The sequence below is a fragment of the Nyctibius grandis genome, chromosome 4 (genome assembly GCF_013368605.1).
Source record: "Nyctibius grandis isolate bNycGra1 chromosome 4, bNycGra1.pri, whole genome shotgun sequence".
NCBI classification, from domain to species: Eukaryota; Metazoa; Chordata; class Aves; order Nyctibiiformes; family Nyctibiidae; genus Nyctibius; species Nyctibius grandis.
Genome location: NC_090661.1, coordinates 18,032,229 through 18,054,509, shown reverse-complemented (window position 1 = coordinate 18,054,509; position 22,281 = coordinate 18,032,229). Strand labels below are relative to the sequence as shown.

General features: G+C 51.9%; 1 protein-coding gene across 3 annotated transcripts in view; it reads left to right on the top strand.

Moving 5' to 3' along the window:
- The window catches only part of LSP1 (lymphocyte specific protein 1), a 52,783-nt gene that overhangs the window by 6,881 nt on the left and 23,621 nt on the right, over positions 1–22,281 (top strand). For 2 of the 3 annotated variants that reach the window (XM_068399963.1, XM_068399965.1), the window contains exon 2: positions 20,056–20,208. In XM_068399963.1, coding sequence (XP_068256064.1) covers positions 20,056–20,208 — 153 coding nt within the window. Of the gene's footprint in view, positions 1–6,751; positions 6,909–20,055; positions 20,209–22,281 lie in introns of those variants that run through there. The other variant, XM_068399964.1, reaches the window with a different exon arrangement.

Sequence of the window (22,281 nt, the reverse complement as noted above, 5' to 3'; positions counted from 1 at the left end):
AAGAGGAAAACATGAGCAAACCCAGCTGGGTTTATTAATGAATGGAAGTGGCAGTCAGTGGATTACTATATTAGCTTTATTGGTGACTCGCACCCAGTGGTCTAAAAACTTCGAGCCACCTGGGAGCAACTGGTCTAAGATGTGCAAGACTCGGTTTATTTGGAGCTCAGTTTATTTGGATTTCTCTTGCTATTGCACAGCCGTGTAGGCCCAAAGGCTTTTGCTAGTGTACCTCAGCACCATCCCACCGTCTGCCACAAAGCTGTGCCAGTTTGCATCAGCTGGAGGTCTTCGGTTCTTTTGCTTATATGCTCATTTTGAAAATAGATCCTTTGCTAGGGATTGATTCTGCATTACCAAGAAGCCTCCCTCCCAGCTCTAGATATCTGTTGCTTGCTGCAGCTAAATAGACAGTATGTGCAATGTCTTTTATCAAGCCCTTGCCAGACAGTTTGGAAAATATGATCTCTTCTTCTGTGCTTGTGCATGCATGTGCTTTTCTGCTGTACAAGCAGTTTCCTTTCCAGTGAAATCTTGCTCCAGAGCCATTAGCATCGACAAACCCTGAACTGTTGACAGACCCCAAACAATCATGACTGCCAGCCGTTTGGGAAGGGCAAACTTGTCCCTCAATAAAATTGATGTAAATAATTATTTCCTCTTAAAATAAGTGCCTCCTTGCGGTTGTCACTTAGCTTCACATAACAGGAGCTGACAGCAGTGTGTCTGAGCTGAGCTGTCCTCAAGGACAGACTGATGCGATATACAGGCTGTGCACCCCTGCTCTGGTGCAACTTCTCTGTCCTTGGGGTGGCATTTGTCTCTTCTGCTCCTTCTCCACTCCAGTTGCCATCTTCCTACGTACAGCCACCCCTTGTGCAGAAAGGCTCATCTTAACTATTCATTGGGCCTCACTTTGGAGCATTAATGACTATCCTCCCCCTTGATGGAGGCACGTGTTGGCCTTCAGGCTTTTTGGATACATGACGGTACTTTTGCCTGCCCTTTCATAAGCTCCCATCTTTTGCCCAGCTCATGGGAGGGAGGCATGGGTGGATATTGGCAAGCTGAGATTAGATGTCTTTCCCCAGGGCAAGGTACAGCTTGAAGTAAGGGTATAGCTTGGAAGCAGGAACTGTCAGATGATGCTTGGGGGTTCCTTCTTATCCATTAGTCTACCCTGACCCCAGCTGGAGTAACCAGCCTGGCAGTGTTAGGCAGGGATTAATGGTTGCTAAAACTGCTTGTGTTGCACAATGCAGTGCTACATCAGAGCCTTGAGTCAGCTGCAGATGAGCTAATACATTTATATTGGGCAGAAGGTGTATTTCACTTCCTGAAAGCTGTGCTGGTCAGCTGAGCTGCATGGCTTGAGCACTGGGCTTTGCTCACACAGCAGTACTATCCTACCAGCCTGTCAACAAAATGTGTTGCTTGGCTTTGGGTGATGCTTGAACACATCACACAGATGCCACTTGGTGAAAGAAGGTGGTGCCTCTGTTTCAGGTTGCACCCCTCTTATGCTAAACATGGGAGATGTCTGAAGGTGTCTTCAGCTGCCCAGTGTCCATCTCATCCACCTAGCCAAAGCAAAGGCCACTCCATTTATTTTAAATGGACATTCAAAGTTCAAATTCAGTCAGCAGCTTTGCAAACCTTGGTGAGCAAAGACTAGTGACAAGGTAATGTGATGCTGTAAGAAGGCCTTTTTTAGATGTTTCCTACTGTTTCTGACAGTGGGGGGACAACCTCTTGGCAGCAGTTACCTATGGCTTATTCATTCTGGCTGGAGTCCTTTGTCCTGCTTCTTGGCCCTGCGGTGGAGAGGCATCCCAAAGAGATGGAGTTGGTCTCCTCGGGGCCAGTAATTCTCCTCTTGTCCCATAATGCCCCTCCTGAGTGGGCTGGGAGTGTCTTATCTGCAGCCATTGCTTTGTCTTCCTGTCTCTTTCCCAACGGCTTTGTTGATTTAACCTAATATATAGATATGGTGCACGCTGCAGTAACCACGCTGGCTTGACGTGCTGGACCAGCTGCACTCCTCCAGGGCTTGGCTGAGTCACTTGGCCTTGGTCCTGATCTGTAAAACCCAGATGGTAGCTCACAGCAGTGGCTCAAGTGGTATCTCTCCCTGTTTGCACAGCACCTACTGCAACAGGGGCTCTGATCTCCTTTAACCATGCTGGGCTGCCTGGTTAATGCTTACACCACCTCTCTTTGCTTCCCTCCTCCCCCTTTTTCAAATCCAGCTTTCAGATGTTCCTTTTGGTTCCTTCTCCCTCGGTCCCCTCATCCTTTGTCCTCATTTGTATCACCCCTGGAGCAAAAGCATCTTCTCTTACAAGGCTTGTAAGCTTGTGTCTCCCCTCTCACTGGGAGATGAAGCAAACTCTTGGGATTTTAAGTTTATGGATATACCCATGAAGTGCCCCACAGGGAGGGTCCCTCTTCAATTCTGCATGAGGGGGAGCATCCCTCTTCAGTTCTGCGTGAGGGTGAGGGGTAGCAGTAGGGTAGAGGAAGAGGGATGCTCCTTCTAGACCCAGCTTCCTCTCCGTCTCATTTCTGCCTCTTTGGATGTTGTAGGAAGAAAGTAATCATTAATCCCAAGCCAAGTACTTCAGACTTAGTATGACACGGTGTTCACTGGCTCTTTGGACCCAGCCCACAATTATACATGTTCTTTATGGTGCTCCTCTGAGCACATGGGCCAGGCAAAAGCTCTGAGACCAGACAGCTCCCGCCTACAACACCCTCTCCCTGAACACCCATGGGGACATGTGTTGGCTTGGGAATGTCCCCTCCTGAGTCACGGCCAGGGCAGAGGAAGTCTTCCCAGGGAGCATTGTTGGGACTGGACTCCTTCCCCTGCACCTTGAGCTGATTGCACAGATGAGATGCCCTGCCCTCCTGACAGCTGCTTCTGAAGCTTGCAACGAGCTGTTCTGGTGTGAAGGAGACAACGTGCTGCTTTTGGCTGCTAGACACCCTGTTTCCTTGGGATTATCTCTGACTGCCTGTTTTGGCCTCTGCATTTGGCTGCCCAAAAGTGAATGCTGGCTGAGTAAGCTGGACTGAGTTAACTGGGAATTGGGGATGAAGGTGAGAGGGGCAAACCCTGTCCACCAGGCTAATGTGTAAACCACACCATCTACACAGCTGATGTACCGACTGGTGTGCCCCTCTCACTGAACTGGGGCTCCCAGGGGGCTGGGCAAGTGCTGATGTCTGCCAGGATGGTTTCAAAGTGGAGGTTGCATGTGCATGGTGAAGAGAGGTTGGGGAAGTGTTGGGATAGGGAGAGAGGTTTGGGATAGCAGAGGGAAGGATGCATCACTGAAAAGGCAAAACAGAGAGACCCTCATCTACTCCATCGTCCTAGAAGGGCTACTGGTGGAAGTGGAGGGTCTCTGGTTGAGACAGGGCTTCTTAGTCCTTGATGAAGAGGTGAGGCTGTTCCTGTGAGAACATCTTCTCTGGGTGGGATCCCATCACTGACATGCAGGCATGGACCTCTGGAAACCATCCTGGCAGCTGATGGCACCTATAAAGGCCTGGCCCTCGAAGTGACTGTACATTGGGGCTTATGCTGACAGTGCTTTGCATCCCAGCAATATTGGAGAAAATTGCTTGGGCTGCATTTCTTTGCTAGCAGGACTAGAGTATTTTTGTTTCTTTTTTTCCTAGACCATGCCTCCAACTGATTTTGCAACTAGTCCTACATAGCAGAGTGATTGTGTAATTAACGGGAACTGGTGCGGCCCTATCTCTCTGGGACTCCCGCCCTCCTTCCTGCAGCGATGGAGCCAGACTCGCTCCCTCCCGGCGTCTCAGCTTCTCTGCTTCCCCTGCTGATGGGAAGAGCTCTGGGAAGCTCTCTGGTGCCCTGCAGCGTGTTTCTGGGTACTCCGGGCATCCCCGCTCCTGTAGCAGGGTGCGGTTTTGCTGCAGGGATTTATGGGTGTTCTTCTAGCTTAAAGTGTGCCAAAAAAATAACAGATGAATTAATTCTTTGTTTTTCTTCCTGTGTCCGCTGTACTCCTACCCGCTTCTTGGTGGGACCAGGAGGTTTGTTTCTGTGAAAGGATACAAGCAGCTGTGGGACTGATGCTGACCTTACTGTTCTTGGATAAATGGTATGAGTCAGACTGATGCACCTGGGCTCGGCAGCAAGCAAGGAAGGAGAGGGGACAGAAGGCGCCTCTGTTCTGCAGGGTCATGGTGTGGGATTTCTCCTGCACCGCTCTTTCTCCATGGTCTCTTAGGCCCAGTCTTTGTGCTTTTGAATAGTGGGTTTAAATTCTCCCAGCCCCACAGAGATGGGGATAGTGACTCTGTCAATGTGTCACTGAGGTTGCACAGTTCCCTTCTTCTTGCAAGCTGTGAGTTTAGAAAGAGGGTCCTGTTTTGTTCTTCTCTCCGTCTGGTCCTGCAGGACCCTGCTGATGCTAGAGGAAGGATAAGTTTTCTTGTTGTATCTGCTGTCTTAAAGATGAAAGCCAGGGAGAAGGGCAGGAAACCTTCCCCAGAGGTCGAATAGCACAGCCGCCTTGGGAAGGCAGGAGGGTTTTCCAGGCAGAATTCAGTACTGGGAATTTCTCTCCCCAGGAGCAATGCAGAGCTCAGCCTGTTGAGATGTAGGGACTCCTTTCCTCACTGTTTCTCTTCTGGGGTTTCCAAATGATCTTAGCACCTTAGACCAGTAAGAGCTAATGTTGCGACCTCTCTCTAGTCCTGGATTTTGTCACCCAGCAGGGTTTTTATCCACCCTGTTCATTGAAGACCCCAGTCTCTGAGAGACAGTCAGTCCTGGGCTTGGGGTGGAAGTATGCCAAGTGCTTGCAAGAGGAGGAGCTCATGCCGGCATCCTTCAGGAGGCAAACTGTTTTCAAGGCAAGGCTCTCTTGCTGAGGGAATCAACAGCTTTTCCTCCTGCCCCTTTACGCAGAGAATCTTGGCTCCAGTAGGTAGTGGTGTGCCATCGCCTCTTCCCCTCCCCACACCCTGCAAGATCCTGCCTTCTCCTGGTGACAGCGGCTACATTCCCCTCTGTCCCTCCTCAGCTCCCTGCAGTTTGCCTGGCATCTTTGCCTGAAATGAGAGTGCTGCTGTGATTTCACTCAGCCCCCAGTTGTTGCTGGCCCATGGCTGCTAGCTGGGTCTCTGCCTGCCGGCGCTCCTCCATCTTGTATCCTTGGCTGGCTTGGACTATGGGAGTCACTGGCAGGTTTGGACCGATCCTCTCCAGAAAGAAAACCCTGTAGGTTCATACTTCATTTCAACTGTGGGCAATTGCGGTGAAGTCAATAGGAGTGTTCACATGCTTAAACCTAATTACTCCTGTAAGTACTTGCAGGGATGGGACAGGCTCTTTTTGAGCAAGAGACCTTTTGTGGTGGATCTCTTGCATCTTCTCACCAAATTTAGAAAGAAAAAATGCAGCGTGACAGCATCTGAGCAGCCCATTGAGTGAGGCCAGCATCAGTGTCTGCGCTTAGTGTTTTTTTTATTGTTCCTGATCACCTAGGGGATGCTTAGTAAATATCTGCAGAAAAAAATAAAGTGTTTTGAAACAAAGAGACAGTGGGGAGGAGGGCAGGCACTTCCTTCTGATCTGGCTTTAATGCACTTCCTTTTAATTGAGATTTCTGGGTGTATTTCATGGGCAACTTCTCCATTTCAGCTTACCAGGTGGCAAGAAACACTTCTGCAGAAGTAACTGAAAGGAAGCATGTAAATGAGATGAGAGGGACTGAAAGCAGAAGGAAGGTGAGGGTCTAAGCAGGGTAGTCCCATCATAACTCCTCCTGTATAGCAGAAGATCTCTTCCCCAAAAAAGGCACACGTGGACCAGGAGATGCAGGTTAGGGAAAGACAGACTATTTTTTTCCAAGACCGCTCCCATGGTAGCATGAAGAGCACTCATCTGAATGCATAGCAGACGGGCATTTTGTTTTAGCAGGTGGCAATGTTGTTAGTCCTTCATCAAACACTCACGCGCTTCTTCAATCTCCTGAAATATCAGTGTCTCATGGAGGCAAGCCAGATTTTTTCTCTTGCTCAATTTGATGGCTGGGGAAACTGAGGCACGGGAGAGACAGTCACTTGAGCAGGTGAGGGGGAAGTCTGAGCAGAAGAAGGCTGCGTGCTGCTTGCCTGTCTGGGGCTGCAGCCCACTGGCTTCCCCCACAATCCAGCTGTTATCTCCATCCCAGGAGAACATTATTCTCTGGTGCATTGCTTCCCAGCATAAAACCCCTCTCGCATTAATCTGGCTCTTGATTCACCTCCGGGCGTTCGAGGACCGTTTGGAGGTGAGCCCTTCGCGGAAGACTTCTGCTGTGAATGGACCAGGAGTGATTTTCAGCCTGCTGAGTGCAACTTGCCAACCTGGGTTTCTGCTCCCAGATTGCTTTGTGTAATCAGGAAAGGTAGAAATAAAGAGGGGGGGGATATGGGGGGAGGGATTGAATAAGGGAAGGAGGAGGGGGCTGGAGAAGACGAAGGAGGGAGAGAAGAGGGTTAAAGCAGAGGAGGGCGAGGGAGAAGCCACCCTCGCTGGGGACTGGAGAGCGCCGGGCTTTGTGCTGAGGGACCCGAGAGATTCTGCCGTGACACTTCCACGAGGCGGAGGGGGAGGAGGAGGAGGAGGAGGAGGTAGAGGTGGAGGAGACAAGCCGGGGGTGTGGAGCAGAGAGGGGGGGCTAGCAGAAACAAAAGGAAACCAGCTGCAGAACTTCCTGAAGGCGGCGAGGGGGGACGCGGGAGCGCGCAGCGCCGGGCAGCCGCCTGCGGTGCTGGGGAGGGGGCGGCAGCCGGGACCCTGCCCGCCGCGCAGCCGTGGCCACCATGACCAGCGCGATCCTGAGGAGGAACTCCAGCAAGCAGGGCCTGCAGAACCTCATCAGGTGAGAGCCCACCTGCCCGCGGGGGGACCCGGCTCCGGCTGTTGCCCGCGGGGGGACCCGGCTCCGGCTGTTGCCCGCGGGGGGACCCGGCTCCGCGCCTCTGCCCGCGGGTCGCGGGTGGGGGGTACCGGGGGGGAAGAAAGGAAATTCATTCCAGATCGACCATCTTCGGGTCCCTTTAAATCAGCTGAATTTCTTCCTCACTCCGGTTTTCCAGGAGACGCGATGCGTTGGAAGGAAGGAAAATAGATACCCCCGCTCCTCCTCCCCAAAAGCAATATGAGAAAAGCAGATTTGAACTTACTGATGGCTTTTGCAGGAGCACACAACTGAAATAACTGAGCACAACTGTACTGTGACACTCACCTGAGCTGGCTGATTTCCCTCTTCTCTCTCTCTGCAAGGGACGTCTCAGTAGGTGTCTTTTTGTGTCCCCTGAGCGCTGAAGGCTTCTGCCTAGAAAATGGATTTTTTTTTTTTTTTGTTGGTAGGAAATGCGTGCTGGGCATGCTGCGATGTGCATTTCCAATTCAGAGATCTGTAAAGGGCCAGATCCTCCCAAGGCTGCGAGCTGACATTGCTCTTTTGATTTAATTAATCGCAATAGTGCTTTGAACCTTTCTCTCAGAGAATAATTGCCAGGGCAGGGAGGTGGATGGTTCTGTTGGGTTTATTCCCATTTGTGAGCCGGGGCTGAGCCAGGGAGGATGGCTACATTGCCTGCTGGCACTGGGAGTCCCTTCCATGTGGTCACTCTGCTTTTCCCTGGGGGCTGGAAATATTGCTTTTCAGTGGGGCTGGAAATGCTGCTTTCCTCTATGGGTCTCCGGGACCCTCCTCTGGCTGCCAGTGCTGGGGGAGCTTATTCTGTGCTGTGCTGATGGCTCTGACCGGGCAGAAGAGACTCACTCCTCACCTCTTTGTATTTAATTGAGTGGCTGGATGGGTGAGAGTTGGAATTAGGGAGTGCTGGACTCACATCCCGCGTCTTGGGCACCTCTTGGCTCCCTTGTGCTGTGCTTGCCAGTGCCTGCTGGTGTCCAGCTGGGATGTAAAAGATGTCAAGGTGGGGGCATGCGGGTTATTTGGACAAGCATTTTCCAGTCAGCTTGGGATTTCCCTGGCTGGTAATACAGCCTCTAAACCTCACCCCTTGAATGAGTTTCTTGCTTTGGAAGGGAAACTGGCTCCTACAGCCATCCAGTCCCTCCCGCCTGGACTCAGGGGAGCTGGCAGAAAAGCTCCCACTGGTTGCACAGGCCCCTGGCATGGCAAGCAGGCAGGAGGAGCTGACTCCTCTCTGTTCATCTCCTGTTTGGCCCATTGCACTCTTTCCCTGGTCTCAGCCCAGAGGGACTGGGATCTTGGCTACAGATCCCTATTTCAGAACAGGGCTTGGTCAGGGGCTCATGAGGGGTATGGAAACCTCTGTGTGGGTGTGCAGCAGGCAAGGATGGGCTCAGGTTTGGGGCCAGTTGGTACAGAGGAGGGCCAGGAAATGGACCGGTGTGGGAATCACCTGTGCACAGCTGTGTGGCAACTTATTTTGCAGGATCGCAGGTGACGGGGGGAGGCACATGTGTCTCATATACAGAAAAAGGGTGTCCAAAGAACTGTCCTTGACACAGCCCAAGCCAGAGGTGTTTTCCTGTCCTTAATGGTGTCTCCGAGTTCCTCCTGCTGTGGATAAGGCACTTATGGTGCCCTAGACACTCACAGGAGCTTTTGCCAGATGAACTCTGGGATGTCATTTGTCCTGCGCAGGGTTATTACGCTTCATCTGGCTGAGGTTTGGCTTTGTGGCTGTGTATCTAGTCTTGCTTACAGATGAGGAGGGAGGTGGGGTGTGAAGATGTGTGACGGATTTAATCCATGGTTTACACCCAGATAACCCCACTAATGCTCACAGGAGTGAACAGGAGAATAGGCAGGATCTGCTCCATGCACAGCACAGCCTGATTTACAGTTGTATTTTCTCCCAGAGCAGTTTCCCTCCTAAGCCCGACCATGGGGCTGGCTCTGCAAGCCCTGCCAGCCCGGGTGCAAGCACAAGCTCCTTCAGATGGTGAATGGCTTGAGGCTCCTGTTTTGAAGATATATTGCTGTCAAGATTGCTGTGCTCCACTTTTATCTATCCCAAGGTGACTGCAGGCAGAGAGGTTACACTGCGTAGGTCCTAGGCTCTTCTGATGTGCCTGAGTGCATTGGTGACCTGGAGCACAAGAGTGAAAACGGCTGCTCAGAGCCGTTCATGAGCACTGGGGATTTCAGTGTGATGCCAAGATTTACCTGGCCACTTCTGCTGCAGGGCATCAGCAGGGATAACCAGGGAATTACCTTCTTTGAGCATCACTCAGCCGAGGAAGCTGCTTGCCAGGCTGTCCTATAGCTGGGTTAAGAGATCCTGAGCTGAAACCAGTGTAGAAGTCTTGTGGATTTTGGGTTGAAGAGCTGTGTCCCAATGCTTAAGCATCTGGCCTGGTGCTTGAGACAAAACCCCAGCATTTCAAAGTGGCCCATGCCCGTGTGCGGAGCAGGAGCGCCTGGCTGCTGTCAACCCGGACATTGGTCCCAGGAGCCAAATTTGCGTGAAATGGCTTTTCCACGGACTGTGCTGACAGGTTTAGTGCACACTGGGTTTCAGGGTGGCTTGGTGTGCTTGAGAGCCGTGGGCTATGTCAGAGGCACCACAGGCCGAAGTGCTGAGTCAGCACTCTGGGAAACATCCTTCACCTTTTCCCAGCCTGGAGGTGACCTGGGAAGATTAGCCCTCCTTGTTCGTCCCTGGCTGCCAGCAGTGGGACACTGGTGGCTTTGCAGGAGCGTGCCATTTACGTCTGAAAGGTTGGAGGCTGAAAAGAGCCCAGGGTTATGCCTTGGACCTCAGAGCAGGAGGGGCTGAGTAATTACCTGTGAAAGGAATAGGGAAGAATGGGCAATTGCAGGGTTATCCCCCTCCCCTCCTTTGCCCTGTGTGCCAGGGCGCTCCCCTGGTTCGGCATAGTCTCTCTATCATCCGGCATGGTCTATTGGGATATCCCTGGGGAAAGATTTCTCCCTTTGTAGCACGTTAACAGCAGTGATTCCCTCACACGCCCGCAAGACACTGTATTTTTTAAAGTCCTCTCCAAACATGAGCCACTTTATCTTGTTATCGCGGTCTGTTCTTCCTTATCCTTCTAATGAATTCCTATAAATAAGATAGGGATCCAGCGCCTGTCATGTCGATTCATTCAGTTCATTATCTGCTCCTGCTGGAATTTTACTCTCCCTCTATCGAGCCTCGAGTGTTTCACAAAAGAATATGGCTGTATAATTAACCTACAAATCAGCCTCTCTGTAAATCAGCTGTGCCGCTCCTCGAAACTGGATTATCAGGCTTCTCGGTTGACACCGCTCCCACTAAGTGCCGCGGTGGCTTGCTGTGGTCGCCTCCCCATAGCCGGGCTGTGGGTGCCTGCCTGGGGTGTGCAGCTGTGGGGTGAAACATGAGTACGGATGGATGTGCATTAGAAGAGCAGCCGCTTTCGTCTCAGGGAGGTTGGTTTCTATCCAGCATGTGGGTGAATCCTAGTGTCATTAGTAAGTGAGCTGTGATCTGTTCTTGGGGAGAAAGGACAGTTTTCTTGCACGCTGCTTGCACGCTTCCTTGCAAAATGGGGGACCTGGCCTGGAACAGGGGCTCCAAATCATGGCTGCTGCACAGGCAACAAATAAACGGGTGTCTATAATTACATGTCTTTGCAACACCATAGAGTCTGAAGTGCAAATAATGCTGTGGGGAAAGGGGACTGAATCTTGAGGATGGAAAAGCTCAGGGGAAGAAAACGAGTCAGAAAATTAGATAGGGCGATAAACCTAATTATTTCCTCTGTAGGATGGGACTTTTGCTGCTTTATCTTCTGTGGAGTCATTAACATGGGAAGCCAAACCGTGAGATCTGAAATCATGCTTGTGTGCCCCTGTGTTTTGGGCTGCCATACATGATGAGATGCTTTCTGCCTCCAGCCGATGCCAGCACTCGTGGTCCTGGTGCCCACAAGGCAGCTGCACGGCCCCTTCCTTCTCCCCACAATGCGCTGCTACATCGTTGAGCAACGCTCTGGTGATGCTCAGAGTCTCACAGCATTAGGGGTCACTTTAAAATTCCCTGAAATCCTTGAATTTTGGTGTATGTCATGAGCGTAATACTTAGTTTGATGGGGATGCGGGGGCTTTGCCCACCTCTGCGGGATGCTTTCCTTCCCACCTGCGTGCGATGTTTCCTGGAGCTTGCCAGGATGTGTCTCAGCAGGGAAGATGCTACTCCAGTGTTTCTGTCTTGACCTCCCAAACGCTGAGCTGGGAACAAGAAGCTTGAAGCACCTGGGAGGGCTGGATGGTGCTTTGAAGGGACAGAACATTTTTTTGGGAGGTGGTTGATGCCAGGACATGGTCTGGGCATGGTTTGTTGCCTGGGAGGTAGTGGTTACTGCCTCCAAGGGCTATTGCAGCACGTCTTTACTCCACCTCCCTGGGTTGTGGATAGGTACAGGGAGCAAGGAAAGCTTGCCGTGAAGTGGGGCAGCTCTTTAGGGGGAGACAGGGAAAATGAACATGCAGGAACGAGCCAGTAGCAGTGCTGCTGCGTGGAGAGGGGAGGGAGGGATGCTGGTGTGGGGACAGTGGGGGACACAGGGCCTTCATCAGTGCAATTCATACTTTGCAATGCTGCCTGCCTCAACTTTTCACAAGGACCCTATGGTCCCTGCAGGGCTTACCCACCATGGTGGTCCCCTTCCTGAATCCTTCCTATTTTGATGTTTTTATTAGTGGCCTTTTTTTTTTATCCCTCTGCATCCCATTGGTGGGACCAGGGCAGAGCTGATGGGTACCTTTGCAAGCCCCATGAGCAGAGGGTGGATGGGAAGGAAGAGGTGACCAGATGCGGCTGGTGGGGAGGAGCAGCTGAGAGAGCCCTTTGGGCCAGACTGATCACTCGGCACCAGCGGGGTATATCCAGGGGCTTTCCACATCCCAGCACTGCTTGGTGATGCCAGCTGCTTGCAGAGCGATGTCACCGCATTTTGCAAGCCAGGAAGGACCCGGGGCTTTGCAGCCCAGCTGAGCCGTGGGGCAGGGTGGGAGTAAGGGGCCAAGCTGGTGTGTAGTGGGCACCCCATCCCTGGGTGCCTTGTGGGATGCCCACTCTGCTTTCACCCCAAGGAGGGCAGCTCATCCTTCCCTCTCCAGTGGCAGCGGCTCATCCATCCCCTCTAAGTACCCTGTGGATCCATTCCCAGATTTTCCCAGCTCCGGGGCTGGTTTCATCAGGAGCACTCCACCTACCATTGCCTTTTCCCAGAAGCCAGCTGATGGTTTTTGTTTGCTTTTAGCCTTGCTTGTCTCAGACTTCTACCTGCTCTCAAGCAATTGGATATTTAGGGCCTGAACGTGAGTCCATGGAAATTCTGGGGAGCTGTAGTGAGCCTCTGAGCGCCTCGGGGCTGCAGCTGCAGGTTATCCGCATCCTCTGGTGAGGTAGAGAAGGACCACCACATATGTCTGAGCATGGTTCAGCTGGAAAGGGCACTGGATGGGGACGCTGGGGTCTGAGGCTTTGCAGCTGGGATGGTGTGTGAGAATAAATTTTCAGCTTCCAGACTTTTTTTTTTTTCCCTTCTCCCACCATTGATATGACTTCATTCATTCGATTGCATGGAGGTCGCAATCAGTATTTTGGGGCAAAGACTAGTTTTTCTCATGAAGACACGCTGCCTTAGCGTAGCAGGGACCAGGGACTTGCTGCTGACTCTGGCTCCTGTTGCAGCACAACTCAACAGCGATGGCCATAAATGAAGAGAGCCTCAACTCTCTCAGGGAGCGGAGCAGCGTGTTCCCACGGCCTTCCTGTTGCCTCCTGCCAGTGCTCGGGTAGCAAACTCCCTCCTGCTGCTGGGGGCTGCAGGGGTTGGGGTGACTGCGTGGCCCCGGGGGCTGCAAAATGAAGGACTCATGGCCAAGCCAGCGGTGCTATAAAAAGCAGTATGCCTGGTATGAATCTCACTCTTAATCCTGAGCCTGAAGCATGCTCACCTCCCTAGGCTCAGACTTGTTTTCCGGGCTGAGTGTATCAAGGGGGATGCTGGCTGACTGTAGCCAAGGCAGGGAGGCTATGAAGGCTTGCTTCCCTCTGAGAGAGGGGAAAAATAACATACAAAAGTTGGGTAAGCCAGTCCGAACCTCTCTGAAAAGCCTTATTTTCTCCTCTGGCGTGCTTCTCCCTTGCAAAAACAGAGACCAGACTTCCTGCTCTTTAGAAAAATCCTCTGATTTCTTGAACCTTAGGTCTGAGATGGAGAGACCGTGAGAAAGGGCCGTGGTTCAAGGTCATAAGCGGCACCGATTTCTCACACCTACTGAATACCGTGGAGCACTGGGAGGGCTCGAACTCCAGCCCTTTCCTCCCCCCCGCCAAATTCCTGACCGGTGATGTTAATACATTACAGCACCAGCCTATCTGTGTGCTAAAGACCCATGGTCCTGGGGGTGCAATCCATCATCTTGTAAGGGATTCGTTTGGATTCTGTCTGCCATGATTAAAATCAATAATAATAAAAAGTAGCAGTCGTTCCCATCAGCTGCTTCATGTCTCTACGAGTGGCCTGTGCATCACCCACAGCATCTGGAAGCAAAGACCATTCCATGTGCCTTTCTGGAGCCACCATCCTGCGAGAGGCAGGAGGGGACAGATGAGGCTCATGCCAAAGGACTAGCCCTGCCCATGTCCCTCCTCTGAGGTCTGCTCCTGCCGTTTGCCACCAGCTTTCTCAAATGTCTCTTGTTTTGCTTGTGGAAGCTGTAAATTACCAGCTCGGGGCTTTCCCTGCCTGTCACACCGCAGTGACAGGTCAATCTTTGCAGGGAATTTAATGAAGGCTAAACCAGACAGAGTTTTATACCTGGCATATGTGGATGCATGGCTGCATATCTGCACATCCTTCTTTGGGCAGAAATGGGATGTGCCTTTGTGAAGAAAACCCAAGATTAATTTAAAAAAGAAGAGTTGCTTTTATTTTAATGGGGAAGTAGGTCTCTGCCGTGCTGCATGTGATTTTTCTTCCATTTCTGCTTGATGAAAGTTGGGCCGTATCATATTCTGTTCAGATGCCTTGGCATGTCCTTATCACCCCATGCATGACGCCTTTCTGCAGCCCCCCAGCTCCAGTGGGTTGCGGGGGACAGACTCTGCGGCCGGCCCTGGATGTGAAGCTGCTCTACCCTGCTGTTCGCATCTTGAAGGCGAGCCGTGATTTATAGGAGGAACAGGGAGACATGGCTGAGACAGTGCAGCTACGGGTGGGGTGGGGAAGCTTGGTATGAGAAAAAGGCTGAGGGTGAAGCATATACACACATTTTTTCCCTCTGTCCCCTGCCCCCCTTCTTGTTCAACCTCTGCAGCCTGGACTCTGAACAGAGCAATGCAGCTGAGGAATTACATGAATGTATGGGAGGGAGAGGCTTGTGCAGCATCTCTGGCTGCCTTTGACTGACAAGCCGATCTTTCAGAGCTAGGGTAACCATCTCCCCTGAGACTAGGCTGCAGTGAACTCCAGGCTGTGACATCATAATTTTTTACTTTATTTCTTTTCCCAGTCTCCCTGTATTGTACAGCTATCCACACTCCCTTCCTTGTCCAGTGGGATGATTACCCAGCTGTAGTCTTTGCTATCAAGCCACGTTGCTCCTAAGTCATAGAAGCCTGTTCATCAAGAAGCATTACTGTTGCCTGCCATCTGACTTGGTGATGGTTGTACTGTAGATGCCTTGCCAGCCCATGTCCCTGCTGTCAATAGCCATGGTTGCTGGCGTTCAGCAGTAGCCTCTTGGCAGAGCAGTAATCAGGGGGTTGGGATGCCAGCTGGACTTCTGCTCCATTCCCTACACTTTTCTGGCTTTGTAGTGACCTTGGACAAGCCCTTGGGCTTAGGGACAGGTTTCTGAAGATGTCTTGATGTGTGGAGGTAAACCTGGGTCTTAGAGGGATCTCTGGAAAGGCCTGAGATGCTGAACTCTCTGATGCCTAACACTGGTGCCTGCGGTGTGTGGCATCCCCTGGGACACTGCTTTGAGCCACGGCATATGTGGTTTGCAGAGACGGAGAGAAACTGAGCCATGGCAACATGACCGTGCGTTGCATCCAAATGTCCTCAGCCACGACTTCTGCAGTGGCCTGATGCCAGTTGTCCTGAATGACGTGAGCGGAGGTGTTATCTGGCTATTTCAGCATACTTGACTCAGTCACATAGGTCCATTACATGCCGTTTGTAAAAGATTAATAAGTGATTAATTTGTTGGTGGAAGGTCAAGTGGGTGAGGGAATCGCTCTGTTGTAGCCTTTTGAGGATGTCCTCTTCTATTCCATGTGATGGAGTGAGCTGCACATCTCAGTACCCCAGCCAGTCATGTCTGGGCCCTTCATAAATGGGTGATAAATGCAATATGAAATACAGCCTGGCAGCTCTGCTCGGCAGCAGGATGAACTTGTTGATGGTCCTAGGCCATATTCTGGTTTATGTTGCTTAGCCAACTTTGGTAGCTGGTTGCTGGATGGCAGTGAGAGAACGTTACCCTGAGTATGCTGAGATCTCTCTCCCTGATGGGCAGCAAGGCAGCAATATTGTATCTGGCACCATGACAAGGCTGTGATGAATTACGTGGGAAGGGAAAGGTCCCATGCACAGGTTTCTGGCATCTCCTTTTCCCCTAACCTCAACAGAGAGGCCAACGGGATGGCTACTGGGGGATGCAGGGTACCATTGGTACCCTCTAGTTCATTCTCCTCTAGTTCATGCATCCCCGTCTCCTGCAGATGGTATTTTCAGCAGTGGTAGACACTGTTGCTTTTGCAGGTGATGGGAGCTTTACCCTTGATGGCAATACGATTTGCACCAGGTCGACAGGCTATATGCCCTCTGGGAAACAGCAGCCTTCATGCCAGGGTTGCACATGGCTCCTCCTAAACCCTGTTCCCAAAACCTCTTCCACCATAAGCCCTGTCTCTGAGGGGGCAGCCTACCCGACACAGGCAGCAACCTAAGTCAACACCACCCTGGCCCGGTACCCCAGCGAGCTCAGGAGACAGGAATGTCCAATGCACTAGTAGAGGGTTCCTGGGTTTTTCTGGCACAGGCCTGCAAAGTCCAAAGCCTCTGGGAGGCATTTCATTTTCCTTTCTGGAATTAGCTTTAGTGCTGAAGGTTGGATTTGGGCCAGCAAAGCTTCCTTTGAGCTGTCGGCTGTGCAAAAGACTCCCTGAGTCTGCAGCATTTCCCTTAAACGCAGCTCCTCTGGTGCCAGAAATTTCCCTTGCCTGAATATTATAATCTTCTCAAGTGCCGATGAGGAATTGCCCAAAGGAAACGTGACCTTTCCATCAACACTGGTTTGTCTGGACGGGCATTCATGGCCATGTGGAATGGCGCAGCCTTTATCGTTGTTCTGCGGGAGGAGGAGGTATTTTGTAGGGCAAAGGGAAATAAAAACCCTTCCTTGGCAGGGGGTCCAGAGGGAGGTGAAGTCAAGAGCTGGATCTGAAATGGGCAGCCGGCCCTGGTCAAAGCAGAAGTCTGAGCATCCCAGACGCTTGACAAGCTGTGACTCTGTGGCCAAAGCTGAACTGAGGTTCTTTCAGCCCCTCCCTAGACCTGAAGGATATCCTCAGGAAGCGATAAATCCCTTCCACAAAGAGCGTTTTGCCCCAAACCAAGACCTCCAAAAGCTGTTAGCAGAGATGTAGGGACCACATAAGAGAAACAACCTGGCCCTGTGATAAGGTCTTGCTGGAGCAAGCCTTGCCCACGGCTCCTGGCTGCCAGGATAGCAAAGCAGTCCCTCCATCCTCCCTTCTCCAGTCCTGCTAATGTTTGCGTGAGGGGGTGAATTTCCCTTCACCTTGCAGGAAAACCCCTCTATCCAGGCAGGTGACTGGATGGAGTGTAGCACGCTGTAGCTGATCTTGCAAGTCTTCAAGCTTCAAATCTTCTTGCTTTCCATTTCCCTGTCCTGTGTTGGGTGAAATCAAGTGGGGAGCTCTCAGTCCCACTGGCAGCTATGAGCCTGTTCTTCCCAAAACTTCCTCAGCCTGGGACCAACCTGGGAAAGTGCTGGCTGGAGGTGAAGGCAGAGATACACAGTATCAGCCTGATCCTGAAGCGCTGGGCAGTTATTTCTAGAAATGGGAAAGATGGTTGTGCAATACTGCCATGGGCTGAGCATGTTGAGTTACTGAACGTGATTGCAAGCAATTAGAGCGAATGGGAGACCGCTGCCCCTTCTTAGAAAACGGAACCATTTGGAACTTAAATCTTTCCACCTTTTTGCTTTGAAAGGCAATTTGCCGGCTGACCCCCTCCTCACACTGATGGAGGCTCGGGCTTGTCCAAATTGGAACAGTACATTTGGTTTGAGGTACATCAAACCCTTGTAGCTGACCCAAACTCAAGGACCTTGGCAAGGTTCAGTTTCTGATTTGTTTGGGGTTTTTTTTTGTTTGTTTTTTACTGAAGACAAATATTTGTGCTGCTAGGTCAGTTGAAAAGGAATCGTCCTTTTCCCTCTGCTTGTCAGTGTGACTAGTGAACCCCAAAGCATCGCTTATTAAACCTTGCTCTGCCGCCAGCTTGTTTGAACATGAGAAAGTGCTCTGAATCCACTAATAAACTGGTTTTAGGTGTTTGCTGGAGGGTGGTGATATTTCTGAACCCAGGGTGAGTGGGAGCTCGATGGGGGCTTTATCCACAGCCTTTATTCCTGAGCGGAGCAGGTATGGAGCTCCCACCATCACAGCCCCGCCGCAACGCGCAGTGTGTCTGAGCCGCATCCCAGCGTGGTGGCGGGCAACTCAGAGCCTGGTTTGCTCCACGACAAAGTGAGCTGGGAAAGATATTTCCCTTCTTTTGCAGAAAAATGCTTCTCCCCAAAACAGTCGCCCCCGGCGCTGTCCTCAGCCTGTTCGGAGGATGCAGGGACAGAATAGCGAGCCGGTGAGGTCATGGGGAGAGAGTTAGTCACATCCAACTGGGAAAGGGAGAGGGCTGCCAACCAACATTGCTCTCGCACTGTGGAAAGCTTGCGTGGATTGGAAGGGACCCCCCTCCAGGCTCCCCCGGGTACCCCCGCCAAGCTGGGGGCTTGATGCAGTGCTGCCTCTGCAGTGGCTTCCCAAGGAGCTGGGGGCGCTGGGGAAGGAATTAAATCGAAATATAATTTGTTCTGGCATAGACGTGGACCTTGATTCTCGTAACTGGGGTGATGTGGGCGAGCAGGGGTTAAGAGCCTTTCTGAATCAGAGACTATCTGGAGCTGTTGAACAAGGGAGGAAGATCATGGCAGAGTTTAATGAATGACTTCACTTATATATTAAAAAAAAGAACCCCACAACAACACGGTGGCTTCCTGCCAGGCCCACAGACAAGGGTTTCTATGGGAACCTGTGGGAAAACAATAAATAGGAGCGTGGATGAGTAGGGAAGGGAGGAGGGGAGCCCGAGCTGTGGTCCTGGTCCGCTTTGCTCCCCATGGAGAGCAAGGTGGCAAGGGGCGATGAGGGGGGAGAAGGGGAAAGGGCAACTGAATTTGCTGCTTGCAAAAAGACCCCACCCAAAATAAGGCAGGCAGTAATTATTACATGGTGGCGGAGCAGTCTCTTGGCCAAGTTTGGGATCTGCTTTGTTTCCTGCTCCGCCATGGGCTTGGTGGGAATGGGTGACCTGTCTCCATCTGGCTTCGCATCCCAGCTCTGCTGCCTCAGGAGATGGGAGTCTGGGAGGGCAGGGATGCAGGGTCGCTCCCAGCTTCCTGCCAGGGTGGCGGTGGGACCACTCCATGAAGGGATGCTACCAGGGCTGAGCTCAGCGGTCCTGCCAGTGCCGCAGAGTGAAATAGGCTCTCAGTGAGTCTCCCCTGGACAGGTTGACAAGGTTCATAGTATAATTAGAAAAGCCATTTTTTTCTTAAACAAAATGTCTTGGTTAATCCCGTTTTTTTCCCTTTCCTTTGCTGGGACAGGGAGGGATCTGTCCCGAACCTCAAATGAAAAGAGCATCTTAGTGAGGCCCTTGGTGAAGAGAGGCCTTCTCACATAGTTCACGGTCCCGGCTGTGGGCAGACTGGCAGAGTGGCACTTCTGGGGTCAGCTGAAACCTGGCCCTCATTCACTCAAACTGGGCTGAAACAAGTCTCAACTAAGGCTTTTTTTTTTTTTTTTTTCTCTTTTCCTTTCCACAAGCTCTTTGCCCCAGTCTGAACTGATGTCACACCACATCTCCTACTGCGCAGGTTCATCCCAACGGGATTGCAGTCCTCGGGGTGTGCCCGAACGGGGCAGGGAGACACGGGTCAGGCTGGGTCCTGCTGCTGGCGGGAGATCGCTTTCCTGACTCCCGCGTGTGTGCCTTGCACAGGTGTTATCGATGGAGGAGGAATGTGGCAGCCGCCTTATCGCTTCCTCAGGGATGCGAGGGGCTGTTCTGATGACAGCGGTGTTAATATCCAGCAGCTGAGACGCCTGGGAGAAGTCAGGGCAGGCTTTCTTCTCTGCAGGGGAGGAAGGAAGCTCAGCAGGGCAGAGCGGGACACAGCCGCTGCCCTCCGCCACTGTTCCCTCTGCTCCTGCTCAGGCAGGAGCAGCTCAGCTGTTTAAGGAAACTCACCCCCAGGTGCAGATCTCACCTTCCCTGAGCCAAAGCTTGAGATAGAGGGGATTTCTTGCAGCACTGCAAGACTGTTTACAAACCCCTCCTGGGGTTCAAAGCTGCTTTGCAGGGAATGGTGCTTCCCAGTGGGCTTCCAGCCTGTGGGGAGGTGGCCGGTCTGGGAGGAGGGGGATATGCACCACATCTTCCTTGGTGGGGGAAAGACTCTCCTCCACCTGTCTCCCAGTCTGTGTGTCCCGCCTTATCCTTGCACATCGGTCGGTCCCTCTGTGGAGCTGTGCTGATGGAGGCAGGTGTGCCACTTCAAGGACCACTGCTCATGGTGAGAGCGCTCCTCTGCAGGAGCCCCCGCTTGCCAGGGAGGAGCCCAGGCACCTTGGGGGCAAGTATCGCCAGGTTTTGCAGGCTCTGCCCGACGGCGTTAAGGATGGGTTTTCCCTTTGGCTTGGCAGGCTGACAGCGCAGTGGAGCGTGGAAGATGAGGAGGAGGCGGCGAGAGAGCGGCGGCGGCGGGAGCGGGAGAAGCAGCTGAGGTCCCAGGCAGAAGAGGGCTTGAATGGTACTGGCTCCTGCTCGGAGAGCACGGCTCCGGCACAGGAAAACCAGTAAGAAATACCTGCGGATAAATCCTTCAATGACATGCTCTCTCCTTGCAGCAAAACCCTCCTGCACCCATGGAGTGGTGTCTGTTGTTTGGGGTGGTTTGGGGAGATGGGGAAGTTCCCTACCAGGTTTGGGTTGGGGGATTTAGCCCAGACTAACAAATCGTGTGTTTCTAGTTTGGGCAGAAAAAGCCAGAATACCTGCTTTGCTCTTTTTTTTTGGCTGGAGGTTGGGTGTTTTACTGCCCTGAGAGGTTAAACTAGGACAGCTTGGGTAAGGCTGAGCTCAGGCAGGGAGTTCCCATCGCCAGCGATTTCAGTGCCTGGTTACATTTCAGCTTGTGAATCATCCTACGCCGAAACTAATGGAAGTTCCCAATATGTGTGAAGACAGACACATGCCTGAGGATGTGACACGGAACCCTGGGCAGATCACGGCACTGGCAGCCGAGCAAGCCATCACCTCTCCTGGCCAGGCTCCCCACTCCTCCCTTGGAGGATGCTCCGCCGGTAGTGGGGAGCATGGAGCATGGAACAGCTGCTGAGTTGGTGCAGTTCACAGCTCCAAGGGTTAGAGTTAACTTGATGCTTTAATGGGGCAGGTCCTACATGGAAATACCTCAGGAGGCATTTATGGAGATGCTGAGCTATCTGCTGTCAGAGAGGAAACCCCTGGGGAAAGGATAGGATGACCAGTCAAGTCCCCAGCATCCCACCTCAGCATCCCACCACAGCCTCCCCATGTCCACGGTTCAGCAGCCCAGGTGCTGTGCAGCATTCGGGCTGGCACAAAAACCAGTCTGCACGCCAAGTTGCCAAACTGTCTTAAAGACCCCAGTCTCCCCACTATTTATGTGTTCAACTTATTTCTAAATATATTGAACACAACGGAAAAGTGGCAGCAAGATTTGGGATTACAGTCAGAGAGCAGCAGCAGCTTCATTTTACCAGAAAAATAGCAAAAGCAATTTATAAAAATCTATTTTTTTTCCATGAAAATATCATTTTTTTTCTCAGATACTTTCAAAATTATTCAGGACTTTTTTTTTTTTTTTGTGTCTAAAAGCATTGCAAAGAAGCTTCAAAATTTTTTGTGGAAATATACCCAGTGATATTCTGCAGACAAACTCACTGCAGTCTGCCCTAAAAGCAAACAGAAGATCTGGAAAGTAATAATAATTGTTAGCTTTTCCAAACCTCCCTTCACACAGGGGCTGTAAAATAATTCTCAAAAGTCTTTAAAATGGCCGACAAGGTCTCTGGTCTCTGCTTTTCCAGGAGATGCTGCGAGCGGCCTCGGGCACAGAGCAGTGTGCGGCAGCCCCAGTAACCCAGCTTGCAGGCTCTCGTCCCGTAGGCATAGGCACAGACACGCTGCTGACCCCACGGGACCGTTGGCAGTGACCAAATTTGAGTGCTTAAACATCTGCAAATGGGGCAATGACAAGAAGAACTCCTAAAATGAGGGGTTTTGCTCCCTGCTCCACAATGCTTGAGCTTGCTGGGCCGGGTTTCACCGGGAAGGATGTTTCTTCTCTAGCCATCCCCTGGTTTCTTCTGCAGCTGCTGACAGCCACCTGGGCTTGCTCATGCAGCTGGGGTCAGCCCTGGCTATTAATCTTCTGAAAAGCTTTGCTCTCTCTTGTGTAAACACCACCCCCTCCTTCCCTTGGCTCTGTCCGTGCTGGGACTCATCCCATCCATGTCACTCCTGTTTGTGCAAACCCGCCCTCAGCATTTCCTTGCACCAAAGGGACAGAGCGAAGCTCCTCTCCTCCCTTCCCCCACTAAAAAAAAAAGAGAAATAGCCCCCAAAATGGTGGGTTTGCAGAAAGGACACGCGAAACCTTGGGAACCAGAGGGATGGACATCAGCTTAGGTGATGCTGATGGGGCTGTGCTGGCTCGGTGCTTCCCCTGGGGCCGGGTTTGAAGAGGGGCACAGGGAAGTGACCAGTCTTCAAACAGCATTTGGCCGGTCTCCCTTGCTCCCTGGGAGCTTTTCTGATAGCCTGAGCATACGTTTGTGGCTGGGGGCCACATATATTGGCGCGATTCTGCCTTGGGCATCATTCCA